Source organism: Gracilinanus agilis, chromosome 2, assembly GCF_016433145.1.
Source record: "Gracilinanus agilis isolate LMUSP501 chromosome 2, AgileGrace, whole genome shotgun sequence".
Taxonomy (NCBI): Eukaryota; Metazoa; Chordata; class Mammalia; order Didelphimorphia; family Didelphidae; genus Gracilinanus; species Gracilinanus agilis.
The window spans coordinates 218,416,094-218,440,525 of record NC_058131.1 but is presented as its reverse complement, the minus strand read 5'-3'; the positions used below and the strand labels follow the sequence as shown (position 1 = coordinate 218,440,525).

The 24,432-nt window shown below is 38.0% G+C and overlaps 1 protein-coding gene and 1 pseudogene across 1 annotated transcript in view; both read right to left on the bottom strand.

The window, feature by feature from the left end:
* Positions 1 to 9,938: 9,938 nt before the first annotated feature.
* LOC123234955 lies at positions 9,939 to 10,997 on the bottom strand (annotated as a pseudogene).
* A 10,531-nt stretch (positions 10,998 to 21,528) lies between these two features.
* Positions 21,529 to 24,432, bottom strand: part of C2H16orf46 (chromosome 2 C16orf46 homolog) — a 43,579-nt gene continuing 40,675 nt past the window's right edge. Inside the window, exon 4 of the mRNA XM_044660959.1 lies at positions 21,529 to 22,578. Coding sequence (XP_044516894.1) covers positions 21,529 to 22,578 — 1,050 coding nt within the window. The remainder of the gene's footprint in view (positions 22,579 to 24,432) is intronic.

Genomic DNA, 24,432 nt, shown 5'->3' with positions numbered 1-24,432 from the left:
ATCGGGGGGGGGGTGTTCTTGGTATGCAGAGCAGGGAAGGTAGAATGATTTATTCAGAAATGAAGGCATATAAAAACAAGACATTTTTAGAAAATTAAATTTAAGGACCAGGGGGCAGGATAGGTATATGGGAGTTGGGAAATGAAACTGCTTGACTAGGCATGTATCCAAGTAGTGTAAAAAAAAAAAAAAGATACGGTTAGTGCTGACTTAAATTAGCAAAGGGATAAAAATCAATACAAAAGAAACAAATGGAAGGAAATATAGAGCTAATAATCATGATCTTAAATGTAAATGTATTAAACAATCCACCAAAATAAGTGAGAACAGAATACTATAAAACCTAACATTTTGCTACATGCAAAAATAGAATTAAAAATAGAGATTCTTTTTTTGTGTTGTGTACAAAAATATATAGAAATAAGGATTCACAGAGTGAAAATGAGAGATGAATAAAATTGACATCAGGTACTGTTTTTAAAGCATGGGTTGCAATCATACCATTAAGGTAAAAATAAAAATTCACAATGCCAAAAGAGAAAAACAGGGAAGTTATGATTAAGGACAATATAATAAAACTATCATTATTAAATGTATATGCATTAAATGGAATGGCATCTAAATTTATCAAGGAAAAGGTAACTGAATTGCAAAGACAGATAATAACACAATGGTTATAGAAAACTAATGTTTCTCAGAGCTATATATATCTTATATAGACAAAAAAGGAAAATATAGAATTGAGCAGACTGTTGAAGAACTTGGATTTAAAGACATGGAATCTTCTGGATGGGAACACTTAAAAAACATATGTTTCTCAGCAACATATGGTAACAATAAAAATAGACCTAGTACTAGGAAACAAATATAAAAAAGTAAAAATATGAAATATATATCCTTTCTTTATCATGACACAATAAAATAGCAATCAGTACAGGAAACAAATATAAAAAAGTAAAAATATGAAACATATATCCTTTTTTATCATGACAATAAAATAGCAATCAGTACAAGAACACAAGTAAAAGATACAAACCTAAAAGAAGATTTAACAATGACATCCTTAATAATTATCTAAAAAACAAACTGTGGAAACTGTAGCTATGTAAAACAATCAGCAATAAAACAATATATGAATGTTATGAGGATGCAGCTAAATCAGTGTGATTAATGAACAGAACATATAATTTTAAAATTTGAAATCACACCAGTAAGACCTGAATATCACAAAAGAAGAAAAGTTGAAAGTCAGAGGAGAAATAGATAAAATGGAAAACAAAAACACTATAAAAATGACCGAATCTAAAAGGCTTTTACTTAACAATACTGATAACCATTGTACTTTTAAGGGAAGACAATAAAATTACCAAAAAAATAAATAAAAGTTAATTCGAAATGATCAGAGTAAAAATAATTAGCAGAACCTATTAAGCACATTTACATGCTTGCAAAACTTAGAATTCAAAGTAAATAACCAATTACAAAAATAAAAAATACTAGAATATGAAATAAAGATCTTAACCCAATTTCAGTAATTATAAATTATATTATATAATATTAAATATTAAATTATAAAGAAACCACCCTCTAGTTCAGATGGATCTAAAAGTGACTATCAAATATTTGAAGAACAACTTATACCTAGGCTATAAAAATATTATCAGTAATTGAGAAAGTACTCCATTCAACTCTTTTTATGGAAAAAATATAATCCCAATACCTAAACCAGGAGAAAATAGAGTTATACCCAAGTACCACTAAGAAATACTAAAGCACAATTTTAAGATAAAATCCTAGCAAAAACACCACAGCAAGATATATGTATTTTATATACATATTTATATATGTTTATGTATGTATATATATATAAACATTATTCATTGTGACTAGGTTGAATATATATCAAGGATGCAAAGAGAGCTCAACATTAGGAAAACAGCAAGCATCATTAATCCTATTATAAATAAAATGGATTACAAAAGCCATTGACAAAATATAGTACTTATGCAAAAATAAAACAAACTAAAAACAAAACCCAATCATACTTCAGTGGAAGTTATTATTATTCATCATTATTCAAAATGATAAAAGTATTTAAACCCCAGGTACCACATTATTTGCAATGGAAAAACATAAGAAACCTTCTCAATAAATATAAGATGCCCCTCTCCTCCCTATCATTTGATGAAATTTAGAAATACTAGTAATTAACAATAGCAAATTAAAAGGCATAAACATCCACAAAAAGGTTAAAGTGTCCTATTTGCAGTTAACTTAATGACACCAGAAAATCAACAAAGAAGCTAATGAAAAACTTTAGAAAAATAGTGGGACAAAATAAATTCATAAAACCATTAGCATTCCTATTTAGCAATAACAAAACTAAGGACAAAATGATGGGAAAATCCCATTGAAAATAACAATGCATAAAATATCTGGGAATTAATCTATAAAGACATATTCAAAATCCTTATAAAGTTTTATGACTTTTTATAAAAATTAAGGATAATAGGAGGTCTAACAATACCAAATTTTAAACAGTATTATAAAACAGTAATTATCAAAACTATCCTGCATTGGCTAAGAAATAGAAAGGTAGATCAGTAGAAGAGAACAGACATAGAACAAATAGTAGTAAAAGATTATAGCAACCTTGTATTTGACAAAAAATATAGTAAAAATTAGTGGGACAACTGGAAAGTAGTTTGGCAGAAACTAGATATTGACCAACATCTTAACATTCACTAAGATAAGATCAAAATAGATATATGACCTAGCCATAAAAAGAAATAGCACAAGCAAATTAGAAGAATAAGGAACATAATACCAATTAAATGTATGGACAGGAGAAGAAAGCATGAGTAAAGGAGAGTCAGAGAGCAAAATGGATAATTTTAGTACATAAAATTCAAAGGTTTTTGTACCAGCAAAACGAATGTTGTTAAGATTATTAGAGCAGAAAATTGGGGGACATTTTCATAGACAGTCTTTCAGATAAAGGTCTTATATTGAAAATATGTAGACAACTTTGTCAAATTTATGGGGATAAGAGCCATCTCCCAATTCATAAATGGGCAAAAGATATGAGCAGAAAGTTTCCAGATGAAGAAATCAAAGTCATATATAGGTACATGAAAAAATGTTGCAAATTACTACTGATTGGGGAAATGCATCTAACAAATAGGCTAAAATTATAAAAGCAAAATGACAAATGTTGGAAAGAATGTGGAAAAGTGGGGACATGAATATACTGTTGGTGGAACTGTGAACTGATCCAACCCTTTTGGAGAACATTTTGGAATTATGCCCAGAAAGCTATAAAACTGTACATATCCTCAGACCCAGCAAAACAGAGATCAGGAGAAAAGGAAAGCAACCTATATATTCCAAAATATTTATAGCAGCTCTCTTTGTAGTGGCAAAGAACTAGAAATCAAGAATATGGCCATCAGTTGGGGAATGGCTAAATAAATTGTATGATATATAATTGTGATGGAATACTACTGTACTGTAAGAAACAGTGAACAGATCAATTTTTTTAAAACTTGGAAAGAACTAACTACACAGGATAATGAAGAGTGAAATGAACAGGGGTAGCCGAGTGACTCAGCGGTTTGAGAGTCAGATGGGAGATTAGATTAAAATCTGGCCTCAGATACTTCCTTAGCTATGTGACCCTGGACAAGTCACTCGACCCCCATTGCCTAGTCCTTCCCACTCTTCTGCCTTAGAGCCAGTACACAGTATTGATTCTAAGATGGAAGGTAAGAGTAAAAGAAAAAAAAAAAAAGAATGAAATGAATAGAACCAAGGGAAAATTGTACAAAGCTCCAGATTTAATATTTGAAATATACCTTGTGAATATTCATTTCCAGGTAATAAGCTGAGAAGTGGAAACACAAAAGACATATATTTTGGCAGATGATGCCTTCTATGGTGTGGGGAAGGGAGGAACAGAATGAATAAAAAAAACCTAAAAATAATAATACTTTAATTTAAAAAATAAAGGGCCAATAAAAATTAAGGAAGATAAATAATTGATGAGAAAATCATTACTTATGGTTGTGCCATGGCAATATGCTAAAAATGGCAATGCTATTTAAATTACAGATTTAGTCCTGTACCAATCCAAGCACATAATCAGCGCTTATTTAAATGCTTACCAGATTAGATTGTACTGATTTTCTTTGTTGAACTAGACAAAATAATAAAATTCATTTGGAGAAACAAAAAATCTCAGAATTATTTGAAAAAAATTGTTCATAAGTGTCATTTGACCCAGAGATCCTATTGGGGGTATATATGTAAAGGAGGAAAAAGACAGAAAGTTCCTACATAATTATCAAAATATTCACTGTAGTGCATTTTGTAAAAGTAAAGAACTAGAAATGGAGGGTACTAATTGAGTGAGGACTGGTTTTAAAAATGTGATATTTAGATATAATGAAACATTGAACTGCAAGAAATGACAAATATAAGGAATCCAGAGAAACACTGAAAAGCTTGTGTGAATTGAGGCAAACAAAAATGGCAGAGCTAAGAAAATAATGACTACAACCATGCATATAAAAAGAGGACAAAGTGAAGCTGAATGATACGGAGCTATAACAGTCAATTTGGGTCCAGGAGACGAGGAAATATGTCAATGGGAAAGAAAAAGTTCTGTTTCTAGCCATCAGATCACTCAAGGATCCCTTCTGGTGACAATGTTCTTTGCCACACTTAAGAAAAACTGGCAGCTTGCTGACAAAGAGGATAGTACGCCAAGCCTGGAGTCCGAAAAATCTGAATTCAAATCCTGCCTCAAATACTTAGAGTGGGCAAGTCACATAACCTCCACACACCTTAGTTTCCTCACTAGTAAAGTGGAGAAAATGAAAAGCATTTACCTGACAGGACTTTTATAAGAACTAAATGAGTTATTCTTGTTTATTATTAGCCAAAAAGCCATTGCAAACTAAAACTGTACTAACTTCCAATCGTAAGGCTTACACCTAAATTAGGCTAATCTTACAAGTCCGATTTGAGAGTTAAAATGCAGTAAGCACTTAAAGACTATAAAATCCAATTAAAATCAACGTTAAAAAAACACACTCCAAAGGTAAAATGATACAAACTGTTTCCCTGGTCAGTCACCAAGGCCGGAGCTAGGGGAAGGGCCTAGATGGCCTCCCAAGTTAAGCCTGGCCCAACAGCCAACAGTCTCTCAGGGTCTAGAAAGAACCAACCAGAGCACATCCTAAGAGCTGCTCTTTGTGGGCAAAGTGCCCAGCAGAGGCAAGTGAAGGGGGAAGAGACCCCAACCACTGGCTGCACCCGCGCTGCTTCTGGGGGCTCCCAGCGACCCCTCAGCAGGGACAGCCCAACTCCCTCTTTCTGGGGTTCCTTTCCTGAAGGTGGAAATGTACACATGGGGGAACAACCCTGCAGAAGCTGGGGTGCCACCAGCCCAGGCACAGGAAAGTGAAGGGCTCAAGGGATCGAGAAGATTGTATGGATTTTTAATAACTGTACAACTTGCGATGCTATTTCTACCAAGCTTTATAAAAATGCCTCTTTTTGTGATGACTGTTTTCTTAAAGTCTGTGCTAGTGGCAGGCACCAACCCAAGTGCCAAGTGCACTCGCCTCTCTCCTCTGTTTACCCCGGCTTGTCAGGAGCTGTGGGGAAATGCTACTTATTTACAACTCACTGCGGTGTCTGCTCATTGTCTAGAGCCCAACATGTGTAAATACAAGAAGGTGAGTCAGCACTTGGCAGGATCTCAGAAGCACAGAGGATGCAACATGTAATTCCTTTACGGGATACCAATTCATTTATATTGAACTTTGAGATAACAGGAAGAGACTACAGGGGCCCAATGATGTTTTCCAGTACTGAGCAGTCCCCACCTCCATAGCCTGGCTTTTGTCCAGAATCTCTCTCTCAGGTCCCCAGAATCTGTCTCTCCAGTCCCAGACTAAGATAGTCCTGAGAACACCTTCGGCTCTTTGTTCCAGGGCAGCTTTACTTGGGGATGCTGGAATCTCTAGAAGGGGACAGTGGGTCTCCGGCCAGGACGGCCGTCTCATCAGTGTGAAAACTCCAGTTTCGTTCCCCTACCCCAATGCTGCCCACAAAGACGCAGTTTCTTAATCTAGAGTTCTTTGGGAGTGATGATTTCATTGGTTGGGATTCTCTCTACTTGCCCAGCCTGCAATCTCAGTAAAGCTTTGATCATCAGTTGTCTTTAGAAGTTAGGTAAATGAGAAAGGCTGAAAATGCATCAACCTGGATCATGGCCATCTCTATACTTGGGTTTATTCCCAGACAACAGACTATGCAACACTTTCCTGGTCATGGACTGTTACATTATCTAGCTGATGTGTGGTCTGATTATTAAAGAAATTTTGATATTAAATTGAGCAACAATTGGTTCTATTTTATACCAAAGAGAAATAGGCCTTTTTTCCCATATTAATTGTCATTGAGGGGGGCAGCTGGGTAGCTCAGTGGATGGAGAGCCAGGCCTAGAGATGGGAGGTCCTGGGTTCAAATTTGACCTCAGACACTTCCCAGCTGTGTGACCCTGGGCAAGTCACCCCATTGCCTGGCCCTTACCACTCTTCTGCCTTGGAACGAGTATACAGTATTGATTCTAAGATGGAAGGTAAGAGTTTTTTTAAAAAGCCAATGAGGTTTTATCAAGGAAGCAGTAAAATGTGAGATACAGAAGTTGACATCTAGTTTTAATTATAATTAAAATTTTCTCCTAGAAGGGCTTCCATCTAAAGAAAGAAGGATTCTGAATCTCTGACAGAGAAATAAGATGCTACCTCTCTTCATGACTAGTGGCTATGTTAAGTTTTCAAAGCAAAATGAGACTTACTTTCTGAATGTGGATTGAATTGTGTCCTCAACAAAACCTGCAAGAGCCTTTTAATTTAAAATTGAAGGCCAAAAGTAAAACCAGTTTTTCCATTAACCTTTGGTAAAATATAAAATTGGAACTTTTGTGAATGGGGGAAATAGGTATAACAGTGATGGGGCTAGAGCTTGGAGAGTCTGGACAAAATCAGTGTCCAGAAAAAGAGAAATGTGGTCCCTTGATACAATGATAAACTCAAAGAGGACCCCGGTGAGGAAGGGCCTACTCCTGGAGGAAGAGAAAAGTTAGGCCATTAGATGTTAATAAATGAGGAAGACTGTGATATTAATTTATAGCCAATAATCAAGTGCTTATTCCAAGGAAGATTTTTTAGAGATAAGAGATTCAAAGTAGTAAATTAGAAAGAATCATTTCTATCTTATGAACAGTTTAATGAATTGTGTTTTTTATCAATAATGAAAAGCATGTTAACATGTGAAAAGAGGGCACTTTTATTTTTAACCCTTACCTTCTATCTTGGAATCAATACTGTGTATTGCTCCAAGGCAGAAGAGTGGTAAAGGGGGTCAAGTGACTTGCTCAGAGCTAGGAAACGTCTGAGGTCACATTTGAATCTAGGACCTCCTGTCTGTAGGCCTGGCTCTCAATCCACTGAGCCACCCCTCTAGAGGGTACTTTCTTGACTGTTTCTTCCTACCAAATTTTAAAATCTGTTACTCAAAAACTAAGCACAAGTGATGGGTTTCTCCATAAGCTCAGGACAGCTGTGCTCTGGATTCTACCATTGCTTACATGAATTAAATACCACATGGGGCTTTTCCTCCTTTTTTGTTAAAAGGAAGCAAGATAATCCCTTCTCTTTTCAGCAATGATGATCACAAAAATAACAATGGGAAGATGCTTTCATGTTAGTAAGGAAGGTGCCTTGTAAAGCAATATTGTGTTTCTCTTTTGGGTCAGAATCTCTGATTTTGACAGGGTAGGGAAAGAACTGGTGTGTTACCTCTCAGAAGCAGGACTTAACCCCTGGTCTTCCAAAGCCAGTTCCCCGTCCACTCCATGTCGCTGCCCTGAATAGAGCTGGCTTTGTATATATTTGTTTGCATTGTCTCCCCCATTTGATGTAAGCTCCTGGAGGACAGGGACCGTCTTTTGTCCTTTTTTTGTATCCTCAGTGCTTGGCACAGGGCCTGGCAAATGTTTACTGAATGAATGAAAACAATGTTAGTGTCTTACACCCTGGACACCATAAGCACTGCTGATGCAAAGATTGCAGGAAAATCTCTGGCAGGCCCCATGAACACCAGGCAGGCTTTGTGGTGGGTGGAAGAACACATAGGCCGAAGGTGCATGTAGCCTGCCTGACACTTTCCTTTGGCTAGTTTGTCAGTCAGTCCAGTTGGTCCCTCAGCAGGGTTGGGTTAGATCAGATGTTGCAATAGCCATTAAGGGTCCCCAACGTAGGATAAGAGGCCCTACCCTAAAGGAGACCTGATGTTCTGGTGATATTGGACAGGTCTGTTGTCTCCCTGTTGTGCTCCCTAACACATTGGTTCTGCATGGAAAATTCATGTCTGGGTCAAACTATTTCATAATATGGTCTGTGATTAAAAGTCAGGTAAATTAAATTTAGGAGAAAACCCCAGCTTTATTTACATTTATTTATGTAAATAAAGCCAGCAAATGTTAGAGGGGGCAGTTCCTTAAAGATCTATTTACAAACTGGGCTCTTGTAACAATGTGGCATGGTTTTATTCTGCTTTAACTCACCCCCTTCTACCACTACCACCCTATCCCTGCCAAATCACAAGGGTCAGCATTCAGTCTGAAGGCAACTTACTCCCTACCTCCAAACTTCTGGCAGCGCCCTGCTGGATATAAGCTCCTTGAGGGCAGGGATTATTTTTGCTTCTATTTCTATCTCTAGCACTTAGCCCAAGCCCTCGCACATGGCAAACAGGTTAGTAAATTCTTGTTTGATCTTCAGCGCCTGCTGGTCATGGCATGCTAAGAGGAGCAAACTAATAATATCAAGCTGAGCAATTACACATTGAATTTTACTTCATGAACTAGAAAGCAATGTGTTTTGCTGCTTTGTGGACTGCTTCTGAAATAATTTTTCTATACAATATCAATTGTGTTGTGAGCAAAATCCCAAACCATGGGATAAAACTCTATTTGTTCCCTTGATTTATGAGGGTGGAAATACCATTTCTCTTAGTATTTTCCAAGGAACCAAGACAAATATGATTTGATAAGTTTTCTCCAAAGAACAGCATTCTTCTTTGTATAAATAAGCTAATATACATTTGTGCTTATGGGGTTTCCTTGTATGACAGTTGTACAATCTTAGAAGCTAAAGGCCTCACCAAGACTATGGTTTATAGAACAGTGGAATCTTAGCATTATCAGGGGCCTCCAAGGGCATCCAGGCCAACTCCCACCTGAAATAGAAATCCCTTCTACAACATCAGTCATTATGAGATGATATATCATACTGTATATACTGTCATACTTGGTAAAGATGTTGGTTAGTTTTCCTGTACAATTTTTTTTTCTTTTTTATTCTTTGATATAAGCATTAGCCGAGTAGAAAAATGGAGGTAGGTGTTCGCAAATAAGGGGGACAGAAAAACAAAAATTTTTTCCCCTGATTTAAGTGATCTAGACTGTTTGAACACCTCTTCTGATGGGGTGCCCTACTTCCCAAGATGCTAATTTAGGGCCCTTTACTGAAATGGAATGAGGACTCCCAGACATGTCCCATTGTATTTTAAGAGTTCTTCATATCGAGTCAAAATGTGCCTCCCTAGAATTTCTACCCATTGTTCTTTCCTGCTGCCTATAAGCTATGGGTCAGGCATTCCCACCCTTCCCCCCCCCCCCTTGTTAAATAGTTGCTTGTTGGAAGATGTGGGCTGAGGAAGGGTCACTAGATGTCACAGAGTAACTATACTACATATGTTAGAAGTGATGGCAGAGATCAGCACAAGGCTCTGGGATATATCTCTTTGGGGACTGTGAGGGATGGCCTAGAGTATTCTAACACTCCCAGGTGAAAGGCCTTGACTCAGTAAGCATGGTTAGAGCTAAAGAGCAACTCATTGGCTGCAGCTTCTGCCTTTCCAGATAAAGTATACTTGCCTTGAGTGGTATGTGGTCCACTTAATACATTCCTCCTGGGTAGCCTAGACATTTTTCTTCTTTCCACTCCAGGTGTTGAGGGCAGATGCCTGCAGGACTCAGCCATAAGATCAGGGACTATGGCTTGGGCAAGGGTCAAGTGCTGATGGCATTGAGGTATATGGAGGCAACCTTCTCACTCTGACTCCCAGACAGGAAAATGATACCAATCAGTGACTTGCAGGAGGCATAGTCTGGTGAAGGGCAGTAAAATTTGACATTGTAGTCTCCTCATATGAATGCTTCTGGGTATAGGCAGGGTCAGGGGTGACTATGTTAGGCTTCCAGGTAGACATGGCGGTTACTCAGAGTTTTTGTAGACAATAGCCAGACATCTCAGTGACATATGACAAAACTTCAGATTGTGTTCTCCATTGGGGGGATCTCTGACTCCACAATGGGGACGATACCATTTTGCTTGCAAATGCTGGCTTATTGAACCAACACATTGGCAATCTTCAGGATGTCAAGTGTATTATCCCCAATCTTCAATATGCAATACTTCTTGGCAAAGTTGGCTCTATCTTTCTTATATTAGGCATAGCACTCAACTAGCCCATCCAGACTTTGGGTGATAAGTCTCACCATTGGTCCCTGTCAGAGGCACTATGCCTTTGTCCAGCTTGATGCTCACAATACCACCCTTGGCCTTCATGACTTTGGGGAAGGGATGACCATTATCAGCTTTCTGGTAGAGTATCCCATGGAAAAGGAGGAGACCTCCTATTCAGGAGTTCATTCTATCATTTCCTGTCAGAAATAAATGCCTATATAACTGTTGATTTTCTTCTGTGTTCTCAGTTCCAATGGGCTGCAGCTGCTTTGCAACACTACTGGGGTACTCCTCTGCTGTCAGGATTCCCTTGCCCAGAGCAACAATTTGGTTAGCGACATCAGACAGTTCTTTCTTTCACTCTGACATTAATTCTGGGTAAAGGCAAGGCATATTTTCTTGGGTTGTACTGGTGGTTTCTGGTAGGAAGCAGACTCCTCATAGGTGGTAGCTGAAATTTCGTCCATCCACGTCCTTTTAAAAAACAAACAAAATCCCTTCATTTGAGCCTCAAGCTATCATCCTCTACCTCTTTTTCATTTCATAGCCCAATTCCCAGAATATCTCATCTCCTATGTTCATTTCTTGATACTCCACTCTTGGAGGCTGCTTCCGAGTCTACAACATGACTGCTAAGCTCACAAAGACTCTCTTAACTATAGACAGAGGTCTTGTCTCTGCCCTCACTCCACATAATTCCTCCATAGCTTTTGGTATCTCCATAATCACTCACTCCTCTGCATACTTTCTTTCCCCTTTTCTTTTTAATGATACCCCTTTTTTTAGTTCCCTCTCTTTTTTTTGGTCACTCCTAAGTCTCTGAAGCTGTACTATCCTCCATCTCTTAACTATCAAGTGTGAATGTTCCCTAAAGCTCCATCTTGTGCTCTTTTCTCTCCTTTCCTCTCTTAGTGATGATCTAATTGGCTCCTATGGGTGTGATTATCATCTTCTTTCAAATGATTCCCAAATCTGCATATCTAAGCCCTGGTCTCTCTTTAGAACTCACATGCACCACCAATTGCTGATATTTCCATCTGCATGTTCCTCAGGCATCCCAAACTCAGTATGTCCAAAACAGAATGCATGATATTTTCCACAAAATTCATCCCTTTGCCCAATATTCATCCATCAAGGTTCATAACCCTCCTCAAAGTCTTACTTGATTCTTCCCCTCTTACCTCATCCATCCAAATCTAATCAATTCCCAAGTTTTATCAATTCCACTTCCAATTTTATAATATCTCTCAATGTACTCTCTACTACTCAGTTACTACCATGGTTCAAGCCAGCCCTCCTTATCTCTTGCCCTAACTGCTGTAATAGTCTCATAATTGTCTTTGCTTCCAATCTCTCCTTTCTTCATTCATCTTATAATAGGAACCAAATTAATATTTCTAAAACATAAATTTGATCATCTCCTTGAGAACACGAACCATTTCACATTTGTCTTCACAATTCTATGCCTAGCACTGTGTCAGGCACAAAGTAGGTGTTTATTGAATCAAAAGCATTTCATTAGTGAACTCCTTCCACTAGTGTAGTTCACGACTCCTACATATCTCAATAGACAGTTTCTAAAAAATTGGTATATCTCCCCCAAATCATTAGTAGACAGGCAACATTCTGGTGATAAGCATCTCCAAATTTAGCTAGGTTAGGCTTTAGATAAAAACAGCAGTCTGTTCCTGGGATTATATTTATAAAATTACAGAATCACAGAGTAGGAAAGACCTCAGATGCTATCTAATGCAATCTTTGTTAGAATAGAAATTCATTCTACAACATCAACTCATGATCACCTACCCTTCCTTGAAGACTTCTATTAAGGGAAAACCTAATCCTTCCCAAGATAGCTCCTTTTATTTTGAAATAACTTTAATTGTTAAGAGTTTTTCCTTATAGCCAAAATCTGTTTCTCTAATTTCCACTTGGAATTAAGCAGAACAAAACAAATCCCTCTTCAACATGACAATTCTTCAAAGTTTTGAATATATTACCTAAGTATAATCTTTTTGGACTAAACTCCTGTGTTCCTTAAACTAATCTTCAAATAATGCAGTCTTGAAACTCTTCACCATCCTCATTACTGTCTCTTTTAGATATGTCAACATCCTTTCTAAAATGTGGCACCTCAACTGACTGCTGAACTTTAGATATGGTCTGATGAGGAACTGGTTCAGAGAGATTAGCACCCACTATACATTCAGACATTATGCTTCTCAACATAAAGAAAGATAGCATTAGTTTTTGGGGATGCTATGTCACATTGATGACTCATGATACTGCAGTCTACTAAACACCTCAGACCTTTTTCATATGACTTTTTGTCAAGACATTCTCCCCCATCTTGTACTTCTATAATTTATATTCTTACTCCAAGTGTTGAATTTTACTTTTAATACTAATAAACTTCATCCTATTTGATCTGTTCCATCACCTAAGCATCCCACATTAGCTATCTCTCTAGATTTTTGTCATCTGCAAATGTGACAAGCATATCTTATACATTCTTGTCATTACTAATAATGCTGACCAGCACAGATTGAAAGACAGATAAATCAATCAATGGGCATGAATTATTTCTTATGTTCCGGCACTGTGATAAGTGCTGAAGATGCAAAGAAAAGCAGTAACAGACCCTGCCCTCAGAGAGCTCACAGTCTAATGAGGGTGATAACATGTATAAATTAGAACAAATAAGTTAAATACTGAGTTGGTGGAAGACAATCTTAGAGGGGAATGGTACTAGCAATTGGTGAGGGAGGAGGGGGACAGCCAGGAAGGGCCTCTTTGAGAAAGGGACATTTAAAGGAAGCCAAAGATTTTAAGAGTTGGAGATTGGGGAGGAGAGCATTCTGAACTTGGGCAAAAAGCAGTGCAAAGACATGGACACAGATAATAGAGTATAATGTGTGAGAAATAGCAAGTAGACCAGAATAGGTAGATTGTAGAAGATAGAGAAGTAGAAAGTAGAAGATTGGCAGATAGGTGGTTCAGTGTCAATTCTAAGAAAGTAAGGGAGAAAAAAAGAAGGAAAAGGATGAGGAGGTAGAAGAAGAAACAGGAGGAGGAGGAGGAGAATGATGATGATGATGATTGATAATAAGAAGAATATTTGGCCCTGAAGTAATGTGGCAACTGTGAGTGGAGAGAGGAGAATATATATTAGAAATATTGTAAAGAAATTACATTTGACAATTGATAAGGTTTGTGGGATGACTGAGAAAGTAGTTGTTGCAAACCTAGATAAACTGAAGGATGGTGGTGCCTTCAAAAAGAATAGGATTGCTTAGAAGAGATGAAGGTTTGGGGGGAAAGATGAGTCATTTTGCACCTGGTGAATGAAACACTTCTACCACATCCAGTGAGAAATGCCCAACATGAAGTGGTGATGGAGGACTAAATTCCTGAGAGAGAAATTAGGTTTAACTATATAGATCTGAGAATTATCTGCATAGAGGGGAATAATGGAACTTAGAGGAGCTGATGAGAAAAAAAAGAAACAATGTGAGAAGAGAGAATAGGGTTGAGGACAGAGCCTTGACACAGTTATTGGTAATAACATGGATGAAGATCTAGCAAAAAAGACTGAGAAAGAGCAGACAGGGAAGAGTAGAAGAAAGAGATAAAGAGATTGAGAAAAAGAGTTACAGAAACCCAAAGAGGAGAGAATCCAGGAGGAGGAAGAGAAGGAGGAGGNTTTGGTATCTCCATAATCACTCACTCCTCTGCATACTTTCTTTCCCCTTTTCTTTTTAATGATACCCCTTTTTTTAGTTCCCTCTCTTTTTTTTGGTCACTCCTAAGTCTCTGAAGCTGTACTATCCTCCATCTCTTAACTATCAAGTGTGAATGTTCCCTAAAGCTCCATCTTGTGCTCTTTTCTCTCCTTTCCTCTCTTAGTGATGATCTAATTGGCTCCTATGGGTGTGATTATCATCTTCTTTCAAATGATTCCCAAATCTGCATATCTAAGCCCTGGTCTCTCTTTAGAACTCACATGCACCACCAATTGCTGATATTTCCATCTGGATGTTCCTCAGGCATCCCAAACTCAGTATGTCCAAAACAGAATGCATGATATTTTCCACAAAATTCATCCCTTTGCCCAATATTCATCCATCAAGGTTCATAACCCTCCTCAAAGTCTTACTTGATTCTTCCCCTCTTACCTCATCCATCCAAATCTAATCAATTCCCAAGTTTTATCAATTCCACTTCCAATTTTATAATATCTCTCAATGTACTCTCTACTACTCAGTTACTACCATGGTTCAAGCCAGCCCTCCTTATCTCTTGCCCTAACTGCTGTAATAGTCTCATAATTGTCTTTGCTTCCAATCTCTCCTTTCTTCATTCATCTTATAATAGGAACCAAATTAATATTTCTAAAACATAAATTTGATCATCTCCTTGAGAACACGAACCATTTCACATTTGTCTTCACAATTCTATGCCTAGCACTGTGTCAGGCACAAAGTAGGTGTTTATTGAATCAAAAGCATTTCATTAGTGAACTCCTTCCACTAGTGTAGTTCACGACTCCTACATATCTCAATAGACAGTTTCTAAAAAATTGGTATATCTCCCCCAAATCATTAGTAGACAGGCAACATTCTGGTGATAAGCATCTCCAAATTTAGCTAGGTTAGGCTTTAGATAAAAACAGCAGTCTGTTCCTGGGATTATATTTATAAAATTACAGAATCACAGAGTAGGAAAGACCTCAGATGCTATCTAATGCAATCTTTGTTAGAATAGAAATTCATTCTACAACATCAACTCATGATCACCTACCCTTCCTTGAAGACTTCTATTAAGGGAAAACCTAATCCTTCCCAAGATAGCTCCTTTTATTTTGAAATAACTTTAATTGTTAAGAGTTTTTCCTTATAGCCAAAATCTGTTTCTCTAATTTCCACTTGGAATTAAGCAGAACAAAACAAATCCCTCTTCAACATGACAATTCTTCAAAGTTTTGAATATATTACCTAAGTATAATCTTTTTGGACTAAACTCCTGTGTTCCTTAAACTAATCTTCAAATAATGCAGTCTTGAAACTCTTCACCATCCTCATTACTGTCTCTTTTAGATATGTCAACATCCTTTCTAAAATGTGGCACCTCAACTGACTGCTGAACTTTAGATATGGTCTGATGAGGAACTGGTTCAGAGAGATTAGCACCCACTATACATTCAGACATTATGCTTCTCAACATAAAGAAAGATAGCATTAGTTTTTGGGGATGCTATGTCACATTGATGACTCATGATACTGCAGTCTACTAAACACCTCAGACCTTTTTCATATGACTTTTTGTCAAGACATTCTCCCCCATCTTGTACTTCTATAATTTATATTCTTACTCCAAGTGTTGAATTTTACTTTTAATACTAATAAACTTCATCCTATTTGATCTGTTCCATCACCTAAGCATCCCACATTAGCTATCTCTCTAGATTTTTGTCATCTGCAAATGTGACAAGCATATCTTATACATTCTTGTCATTACTAATAATGCTGACCAGCACAGATTGAAAGACAGATAAATCAATCAATGGGCATGAATTATTTCTTATGTTCCGGCACTGTGATAAGTGCTGAAGATGCAAAGAAAAGCAGTAACAGACCCTGCCCTCAGAGAGCTCACAGTCTAATGAGGGTGATAACATGTATAAATTAGAACAAATAAGTTAAATACTGAGTTGGTGGAAGACAATCTTAGAGGGGAATGGTACTAGCAATTGGTGAGGGAGGAGGGGGACAGCCAGGAAGGGCCTCTTTGAGAAAGGGACATTTAAAGGAAGCCAAAGATTTTAAGAGTTGGAGATTGGGGAGGAGAGCATTCTGAACTTGGGCAAAAAGCAGTGCAAAGACATGGACACAGATAATAGAGTATAATGTGTGAGAAATAGCAAGTAGACCAGAATAGGTAGATTGTAGAAGATAGAGAAGTAGAAAGTAGAAGATTGGCAGATAGGTGGTTCAGTGTCAATTCTAAGAAAGTAAGGGAGAAAAAAAGAAGGAAAAGGATGAGGAGGTAGAAGAAGAAACAGGAGGAGGAGGAGGAGAATGATGATGATGATGATTGATAATAAGAAGAATATTTGGCCCTGAAGTAATGTGGCAACTGTGAGTGGAGAGAGGAGAATATATATTAGAAATATTGTAAAGAAATTACATTTGACAATTGATAAGGTTTGTGGGATGACTGAGAAAGTAGTTGTTGCAAACCTAGATAAACTGAAGGATGGTGGTGCCTTCAAAAAGAATAGGATTGCTTAGAAGAGATGAAGGTTTGGGGGGAAAGATGAGTCATTTTGCACCTGGTGAATGAAACACTTCTACCACATCCAGTGAGAAATGCCCAACATGAAGTGGTGATGGAGGACTAAACTCCTGAGAGAGAAATTAGGTTTAACTATATAGATCTGAGAATTATCTGCATAGAGGGGAATAATGGAACTTAGAGGAGCTGATGAGAAAAAAAAGAAACAATGTGAGAAGAGAGAATAGGGTTGAGGACAGAGCCTTGACACAGTTATTGGTAATAACATGGATGAAGATCTAGCAAAAAAGACTGAGAAAGAGCAGACAGGGAAGAGTAGAAGAAAGAGATAAAGAGATTGAGAAAAAGAGTTACAGAAACCCAAAGAGGAGAGAATCCAGGAGGAGGAAGAGAAGGAGGAGGAGGAGGAGGAGGAGGAGGAGGAGGAGGTGATTAACAGAGTCTAATACTCCAGGAGGTCAAAAAGGAGGCCATTTAATATGACAAAGAGATCACTGGTAACTGAAAAAGACAGTTTCAGTTGGGTGATGAAGTCTGAAAACAGGGGAAGGAGAAGGAAGAGAAGGAGTGGAAGGAGAGAGAGTGTAGACTCCAAATGTAGATAATTTTTTCAAGGAATTTGGTTAAGGGAGGAAAAACACAAGCAATAGATAGTGGTTATAGTAGGACCTGCTATTTTCAGTTGTTAGGTCATGTTTGATTCTTTGGGACCCTGTATGGGTTTGGGAGTTTTTTTGGGGGAAAGATATTGTAATGATTTGCCATTTCATTCTCTAGTGCAGCGTTGGTGAAGTATTGGCACACATACTGATCTAGCACTGGAGGAGCTGCTCCATTCTCCCTCTTCCCAGCACCAGAGGACATTTTTGCATGCCATGCCCCTCTGTCCAGCTGCCCAAAGTGAGCACTTCCTCCCTCTACTCTAGGGTAATGCAAGGGGCTCACAGGCAGTTTGAAGTTGCAATTTGGGCACAAGAATTTGATGTTAAGTGACTTGTTCAAGATCACAGAGCTAGGGCATGTCTAGGTCAAATTTGAATTCAGGTCTTCCTGACTTCAGGCCTAGAGTTGTATCCACTGAGCCATCTAGCTGCCTCCATAGTAGGATCTAGTGAGGAATTTTTAAGGACAGGGAGACTTGGACATGTTTGTAGGCATGAAGAAAAGTCATGAGATAGGGAGAGTTTAGAAGGAGTAAGATGATGTTGGAGACAATCTGTTGTGAAGATGGGAAAGGATAAGATTAGGATACATGTAGATGGGCTGGTTTTGGCAAACATAAAGGTCACCTTGCCATGAGAGAGTGGAGTAGAGGAGATAGTGGGGGAAAATATCAGAATAGTTTGAGATGAGGACAAGGGTAGAAGAGTGTTCTTGACAAATGGCCTATATTCAATGAAGTATGAGTTGAAATATTTATCAGAGAGGATAGTAGAAGGGAGTGGCTTAGAAGACTTGAGAAAAGGAAAAAAGGGTTTGGAACCATTATGATTTGGATATTCATTTCAATTGTCTTGATATGATGAAGGACCAGTTGAGATTAGCTGGCATAAATTTATAGTGAACACAGCAGAGTTTTGTTATTTCCTCTCCCCACCCCCAGTTCTGTTCAGCAGTTTGTGAACAGGAGAAAAGAGGATGATGTGATCCAGGGATTACTTTGGCAAGGGATGACTGGCAATAGGACAAGGGAACAAGGGATTCATGAGTACAAGATAGTGTGGAATTAAACTGATTGACCAAGGGGGAAGTTAGAGATGTATAGCCAGTGCAGGAGTGATGGCCTGAAAAATATTAAGGAATCAAAGGTATGGAGCTCACAGTGAGGATGAAGAATAGATTTGAGAGGAGTAGGCTTAGGAGAGATAGAAGGATAATAAAGCTTATCAGATAAAGGAAATTAAGAATTCTTGAACCTGGAAAGGGAATATTTGTAGGTAATGGCAAGATCAAGAATATAAGCATTTCTACATTAAATCAAAGGAACCGAGTGAGGAACTGATATGGTATTTGAGGAACTTCAATATGTGTACTAAAGACCCTTATAATGAAAGGAGGATTTGGAGAGGAAAGAGTATTCCAAATGCTAAACTCATTGAGAAAGGAGACAGCATAGCTTAGGGCTTGATACATAATGCCTACCAGAATCTGGATTGAGTGATAAATTTGGATTGAATGAACTTCAAAGGAGGCAAACCTGTTTAGCTATGATAGCAAAGGTACAGTCTGGAAGTGGCAAGAGGTACACATGATTCAACAACCAGCAGTCACCAATCAACAACTAGGACATCAGGGTACCACTGAAATCACAACCAGCACTAGAAAGGAAGGTGAGGAATGCTACTGACATCATTAAGAAGAAGCCAGGTCTCAGTGTACGAGAAGATGGATGGCATTACTAAGGAAGATGTTTAAGATGAAAGGAGTTAATTATGGAGCAGGTGTTCCAGTGGAAGGGTTTACATATCCGGAGTAGGAAATTGCAGGGTAGATTCAGAGGAGATGGCAATTAGAGAATGGACAGCTGGAGTTATGAAAGCAAGTCCAGTATCATCGGAAGGGCCAAGAGTATGCTAACCATCGAGGAATGAGTCCAGACAAAGTAACAGCGAGGTCTGAGTAAGGTAGATGATAGAATTTTCAAAGCTGCCAACCTGGTGTAGTTATCAGGCAGTGTTGTGGTACTTGAAGCATTGGAGCTGGTTTGGCCAGGGTATACTTAACTACAAGTCTTGTGCCTAGTTTGAGGTCAACAAAGAGGTGGGAATTGATTTGGTCTACTTGCCTCTCCACCTAGTAGCAACTATTAGTTACTCAGTTCCAGATCAGCAAGGGAGTGGGTAGTTTGTCTGGTCTGCCTCATTAGTCATGAGAAGAGCCAGGCCTAATTTTTGCCTTCAGCAAGTTTAGAAGCCCAGCAAGAAGGTGGAAAGTGCTTTGCTCTAGCCCTCCTCTTCAGTCACCTTCAGTACCTGTCTGGAGGCTGAGGAAGGAGACAAGGTGGGTTGGCCAGCCAGGCTTCTTAAGTAGGTTATGACATCATTGTGCTTTGGAGCTCTACACTAGAGGAAGCTCTACACTAGTTGACATCAACTCATTTATGATTTGTTCTTTGGATCCAACTAGGTTCAATCAGTTCAGAATTCAGAATTTACCTAACTGTACCATCATCTAGATTATATTTCTCTATCTTGTCTATAGGGATGGCCTGAAAGACTCTCTGTCAAAGGCTTCATTGAATTGCATGTAGTACAATTTAAGTATGCAATAAACATGGCTTTTCATTGATTATTATAGTCAACTTATCATATTAAAAAGAGAAATGAAGTAAAGTCTAGCATGATGGGGCCTCAGTACTCACAAACTATCTCTTAGAGACAATATGTTCTATTGCTTAGTAGAAGTCAAGCTCACTGGATTATGATTTACCATCATTCTTTTTTTCCCTATCAGGACATTTGTTCTACTCTAGTATCTGCAGCAACTCTAGTTTCTATGATCTTTTAATGGTCAAAGAGAGAGAGCCTCAGAGTTATATTTGCTATATCCTGCTACTCAAACTCGAGGTAGCCAGGCTCCTATAGTCTGGGGGTTAAGGAGTCCTAGCTATATGTCTGTGGTGTGAGGGGCAAAGGAATGGGAAAGCACTGATTATAAGTTATCAAGATGCCTTTCCCCACTCCCACAAGTAATTAACTTAAATGCCTTTCTCAATTTGAATACTGTAGTAGTTAGAACCTCCTGAATACTAAGGAAGAATGTGATATAGCAATGGATAATGATATATTCTATACAACTATTCATTTTATTATAGGATGGGATTTTCTATTAAAGTGATGTTTGAAATCTTATAATACAGTAAGGACAATTCAAAAACAGCAACCTGAATTTACAGTTATACCAGGCTCCATTTTTTTCTGCCTCTTACAACATGAGGAAATGGTCTCTAACAAAATATACTCAACTTCCAAATTGCAGGAGCAATGAAAATAGCAAAATAGTGCACATGGATAGAACTGAAACTGAGCTACAAGTTCACATATCCCCATTTAGAATATGGCTCCATTTGCCAGTCATTTGCATATTATACTACTTTCCCACCCACCCCTACTACCACTAAGCTCATTTTTTTAAGTGGGGGAAGAAGGCACTCTAATTTCTTCTTTAAAGTGAATCCTCCCTTCTAATTCATCACAGGGAAAAACAGAGGGAAGGGAGTTTCAGATTTCGGTAATACAGGAGATCTCTATGTAGAGAAGACTCAGTTTTGTCTAAACTCTTCCAGTGAGATCAGATCATGGCACTGGTAAACACAGGGAAATAGCCCTGCAGAGACAACCTGAGCCAACACTAGTAAAAACAGACAGCCCTTTGGATTTACCCTGAAATATTATCCACTTTACACCCACTGGGTATGCCAAAAGGTAGTCAGAAGAATTCCTGACCTAGAATGATCAATTTACAGTTTGCATATATACCCAAGCAGTATTTCCAGAAGGTAAAACAAATGCACATTGTTTCTAAGCACAAGAATAAAACAAAATCAGTAGACCTTCAATTTCCTCAGGCTCTGGAGGAAAAAAAAGAGAATTTCAAAAAGCATTTGTTTCCAGAATATAATATGAAAACATTAAAGAAGTCTATGAGGCAGCATGGGAATTACAACTCTGTTCACAGTTAAAGACGGCAACATGGGACCTGAAAAGACCTTGGCCTCCAGAGTTTTAGACAGGCTTTCTCGCTTGGCCTCAAGGATATTTCGCTTTCTGACATTAACAGGTCTTAACTCATTTCTGATTTTGACTTTACCATTCTGCATTCCCTGTTTTTCCATAAGTCGCAATGTGGCAAGATGGCTAAACTTTCTGGAATTAATTGAATTAGAACTGGATGCCAAATCTTTCTCCGGCATAAAGGACCAGTGCAAACAGCATCGCTCGGGCTCAGGAAACAAAGTCCTTGTAATTTGTGGAGAAAGAGAAGATACATCATTTAGCTTCAGATGCTTGTCCATGGAACCCCTTATTGTTTCAACGATTCTCTTTTCACTTTTGTGATCAAAGGTCTTGTTCCCATAAATACAAGGAACAGTCTCAATTTTATCTGAGCTGGGCGGTTTCTCTTCAGACTGAGTGAAAATGGCTTTACTCTTCTTTGCAATGGTATCTAGGCTATTTTTGGAAGATGCTTTGAGGGGAGGCAGAACTAAAAGATTCTTGGAAGTCAGAGACTCCAAAGAATTGTTATCTTTATCTGAATGGACACAAGCAATTTCTGGCTTTTTGACATCCTTGAAACTGTCTGGTGCAAACCACTTCTCGGGGTGCCAAACAAACTCCTTGACTTGTAGGCTCTTCCGTTCCCCCTGACTAGGGGATGGGAAGTAGATTTTGCTGGTTTCCTTGGTTGGACTTTCTGCACAGTTGGCTACATCCTGGCTTGAGGAGATGATTTCTTCCTTTTCTGTCATCACAATGACTGGTGAGCTGGCTTGCAGTTTCATCTCGGGCTTGGCTGGATCACCAAAAGACTTAGGCTCAGGCACCATGTTTTTGTCAGCGACTTGTAACATATTTAAACAAAGCAAACATTTGCTGACACATTCTCCTGCCCTTGGTTTTTTGCATTTCTTTCTTGGCCAAATGCAGGCAGTTGGAGAAGCCATACCCCAGCCTTGTACCTGCAAGCAAAACAGGATGTTAATCTACAGAGTAGACCTGCAGGGATAGTAAAAGACTATAGTCAGGCAGTCCTTGACTTATAAATGGCCCAGACACTCTGACAGCCATCCCTATCCTAGCTGCTACTTCCATGAGAGCCCTTGGGGGGAAAAAGAATTTAGAGCTTTCAAAAAATAAGTGAATTCAGAAGAGGAAGAAGGGAAGAATGTATGAAAATTAGGAACAATTTAGAAGAACTCCCAGACTTCCAGGTTCGACTGCCCTATCTGTGTTAGCCACTGTTACCTATTCCTTATCCAAATAGCTTCCTAAAATTTTCATTTCATCTTGTTAACTGACTGAAATTTTACCAATGAAAGAATCCTTGTTTTAACAAGCATTCTCTTTTTTCCCCCCTAAGCAAAGGTATTTATTAAAATAGAAAAAAAAAAAACCCAGAATTTAACTAGATGTTAAAACACTCTTGCTTTCCCTCATTCTCAAATGACTGCCACATGTCCCCTGAGGGAGGCTCATCTTATTTCCCAGGTAAATACTCTGGCTCACCAAAATAATAGGAAGAAGACTAAATTAGTCACTCAAAAGGAAGTTGCAAGATCAACTCAATGCAAGTAGAGAGATGCTGAGCTTCTCTTTTTGAAAACAAGATGTTCACTGAAACCTCTGGTAGGTTCTGAGCACTCTGGAGTTCTCAACACAAGAACCAGAGAAAAATGATCATTTTCTGAAAAATGCAAATATATCAGGAGGGTCATCCATTCACACTTTATATTACACATAGTTCAACTGAGATTGCTTTCTTCTTAACACATTGCTGTTACCAGCTGCATTGAGGTAACGGGACTTTTGAGGAAAAGGGAAAGAAAGTAATTTTGGAATCTACAAAACTTTAACTTTAAAAGGCAAGAAAGACCCGAGTGGAAAGTTTGGGCAGCCTGAGTAGTATTCCAGGGTCATAAGGAAAGGGACACTAGACGGTGAAAATGTGATATAGATAGGAAGGTGGAAGGGTGCTAAAGATAACTTTACCATAAAAATTCCTCTGCATAGTAGGTATCTATATGCATACATGTTTTTGATATATAAATATTTAAAAGGAAAAATCATAGAATCGGCTCTTCTTTTTTAACAAGCCTCTATTATGGCCCCACAAAGAATGCTAATAACTGGTGCTCTGAGTTATTTCTCAACCTTGGTTTTGAAACAATGCAAGGTTTCTCTAGTTGTTCTAAAGTATTATAGAACTTCAACATATTAGGTCCCAAAACTTGATTTTAATTCAAATAAATGCTTAAAATATATTCATACTAAGCAGCATGTTAAGATATTTTAACTTCAAAGAAATTTAAAAATTTTAATTCGCTTTTCTAGAGTTTAGAAACTTTCTAACACTGTTCTGAAAAACACCACCCCTGAATTGGAAGTGCTACCTGTTTTTCCCTTGAGATTTCAATTGAACTTTGCAGAGAAGTATAAACAATTAGATAGATGACTGATAAAATGCTAAATAAATGACCTGCCATCTCACAAAATTTACAGCTAGAAGGGGCCTTACATATTATTTGAGTTCAACCACTACTTTTATAGAGGAGGAAACTGTAGTCCAGAGAAGGACTTGCCTAAGGAAAAGAGCTGCTAAGTGGCAGTCAAGATTCAAATCCAGGTGAAGCCAGTACTCATTACTAAACAATGAGACTTTTCTAGTACAAGATATATATATAAAATGTTAGTGTCACGTTAAATTTCAATGACCATGAACATACATTTGACAGAAATGATCTATAAGTTCATGGAACAACAATTTATATTTTAGCACAATAATTTAGATATCTAAGTTTCAAATGTTTAGCTTT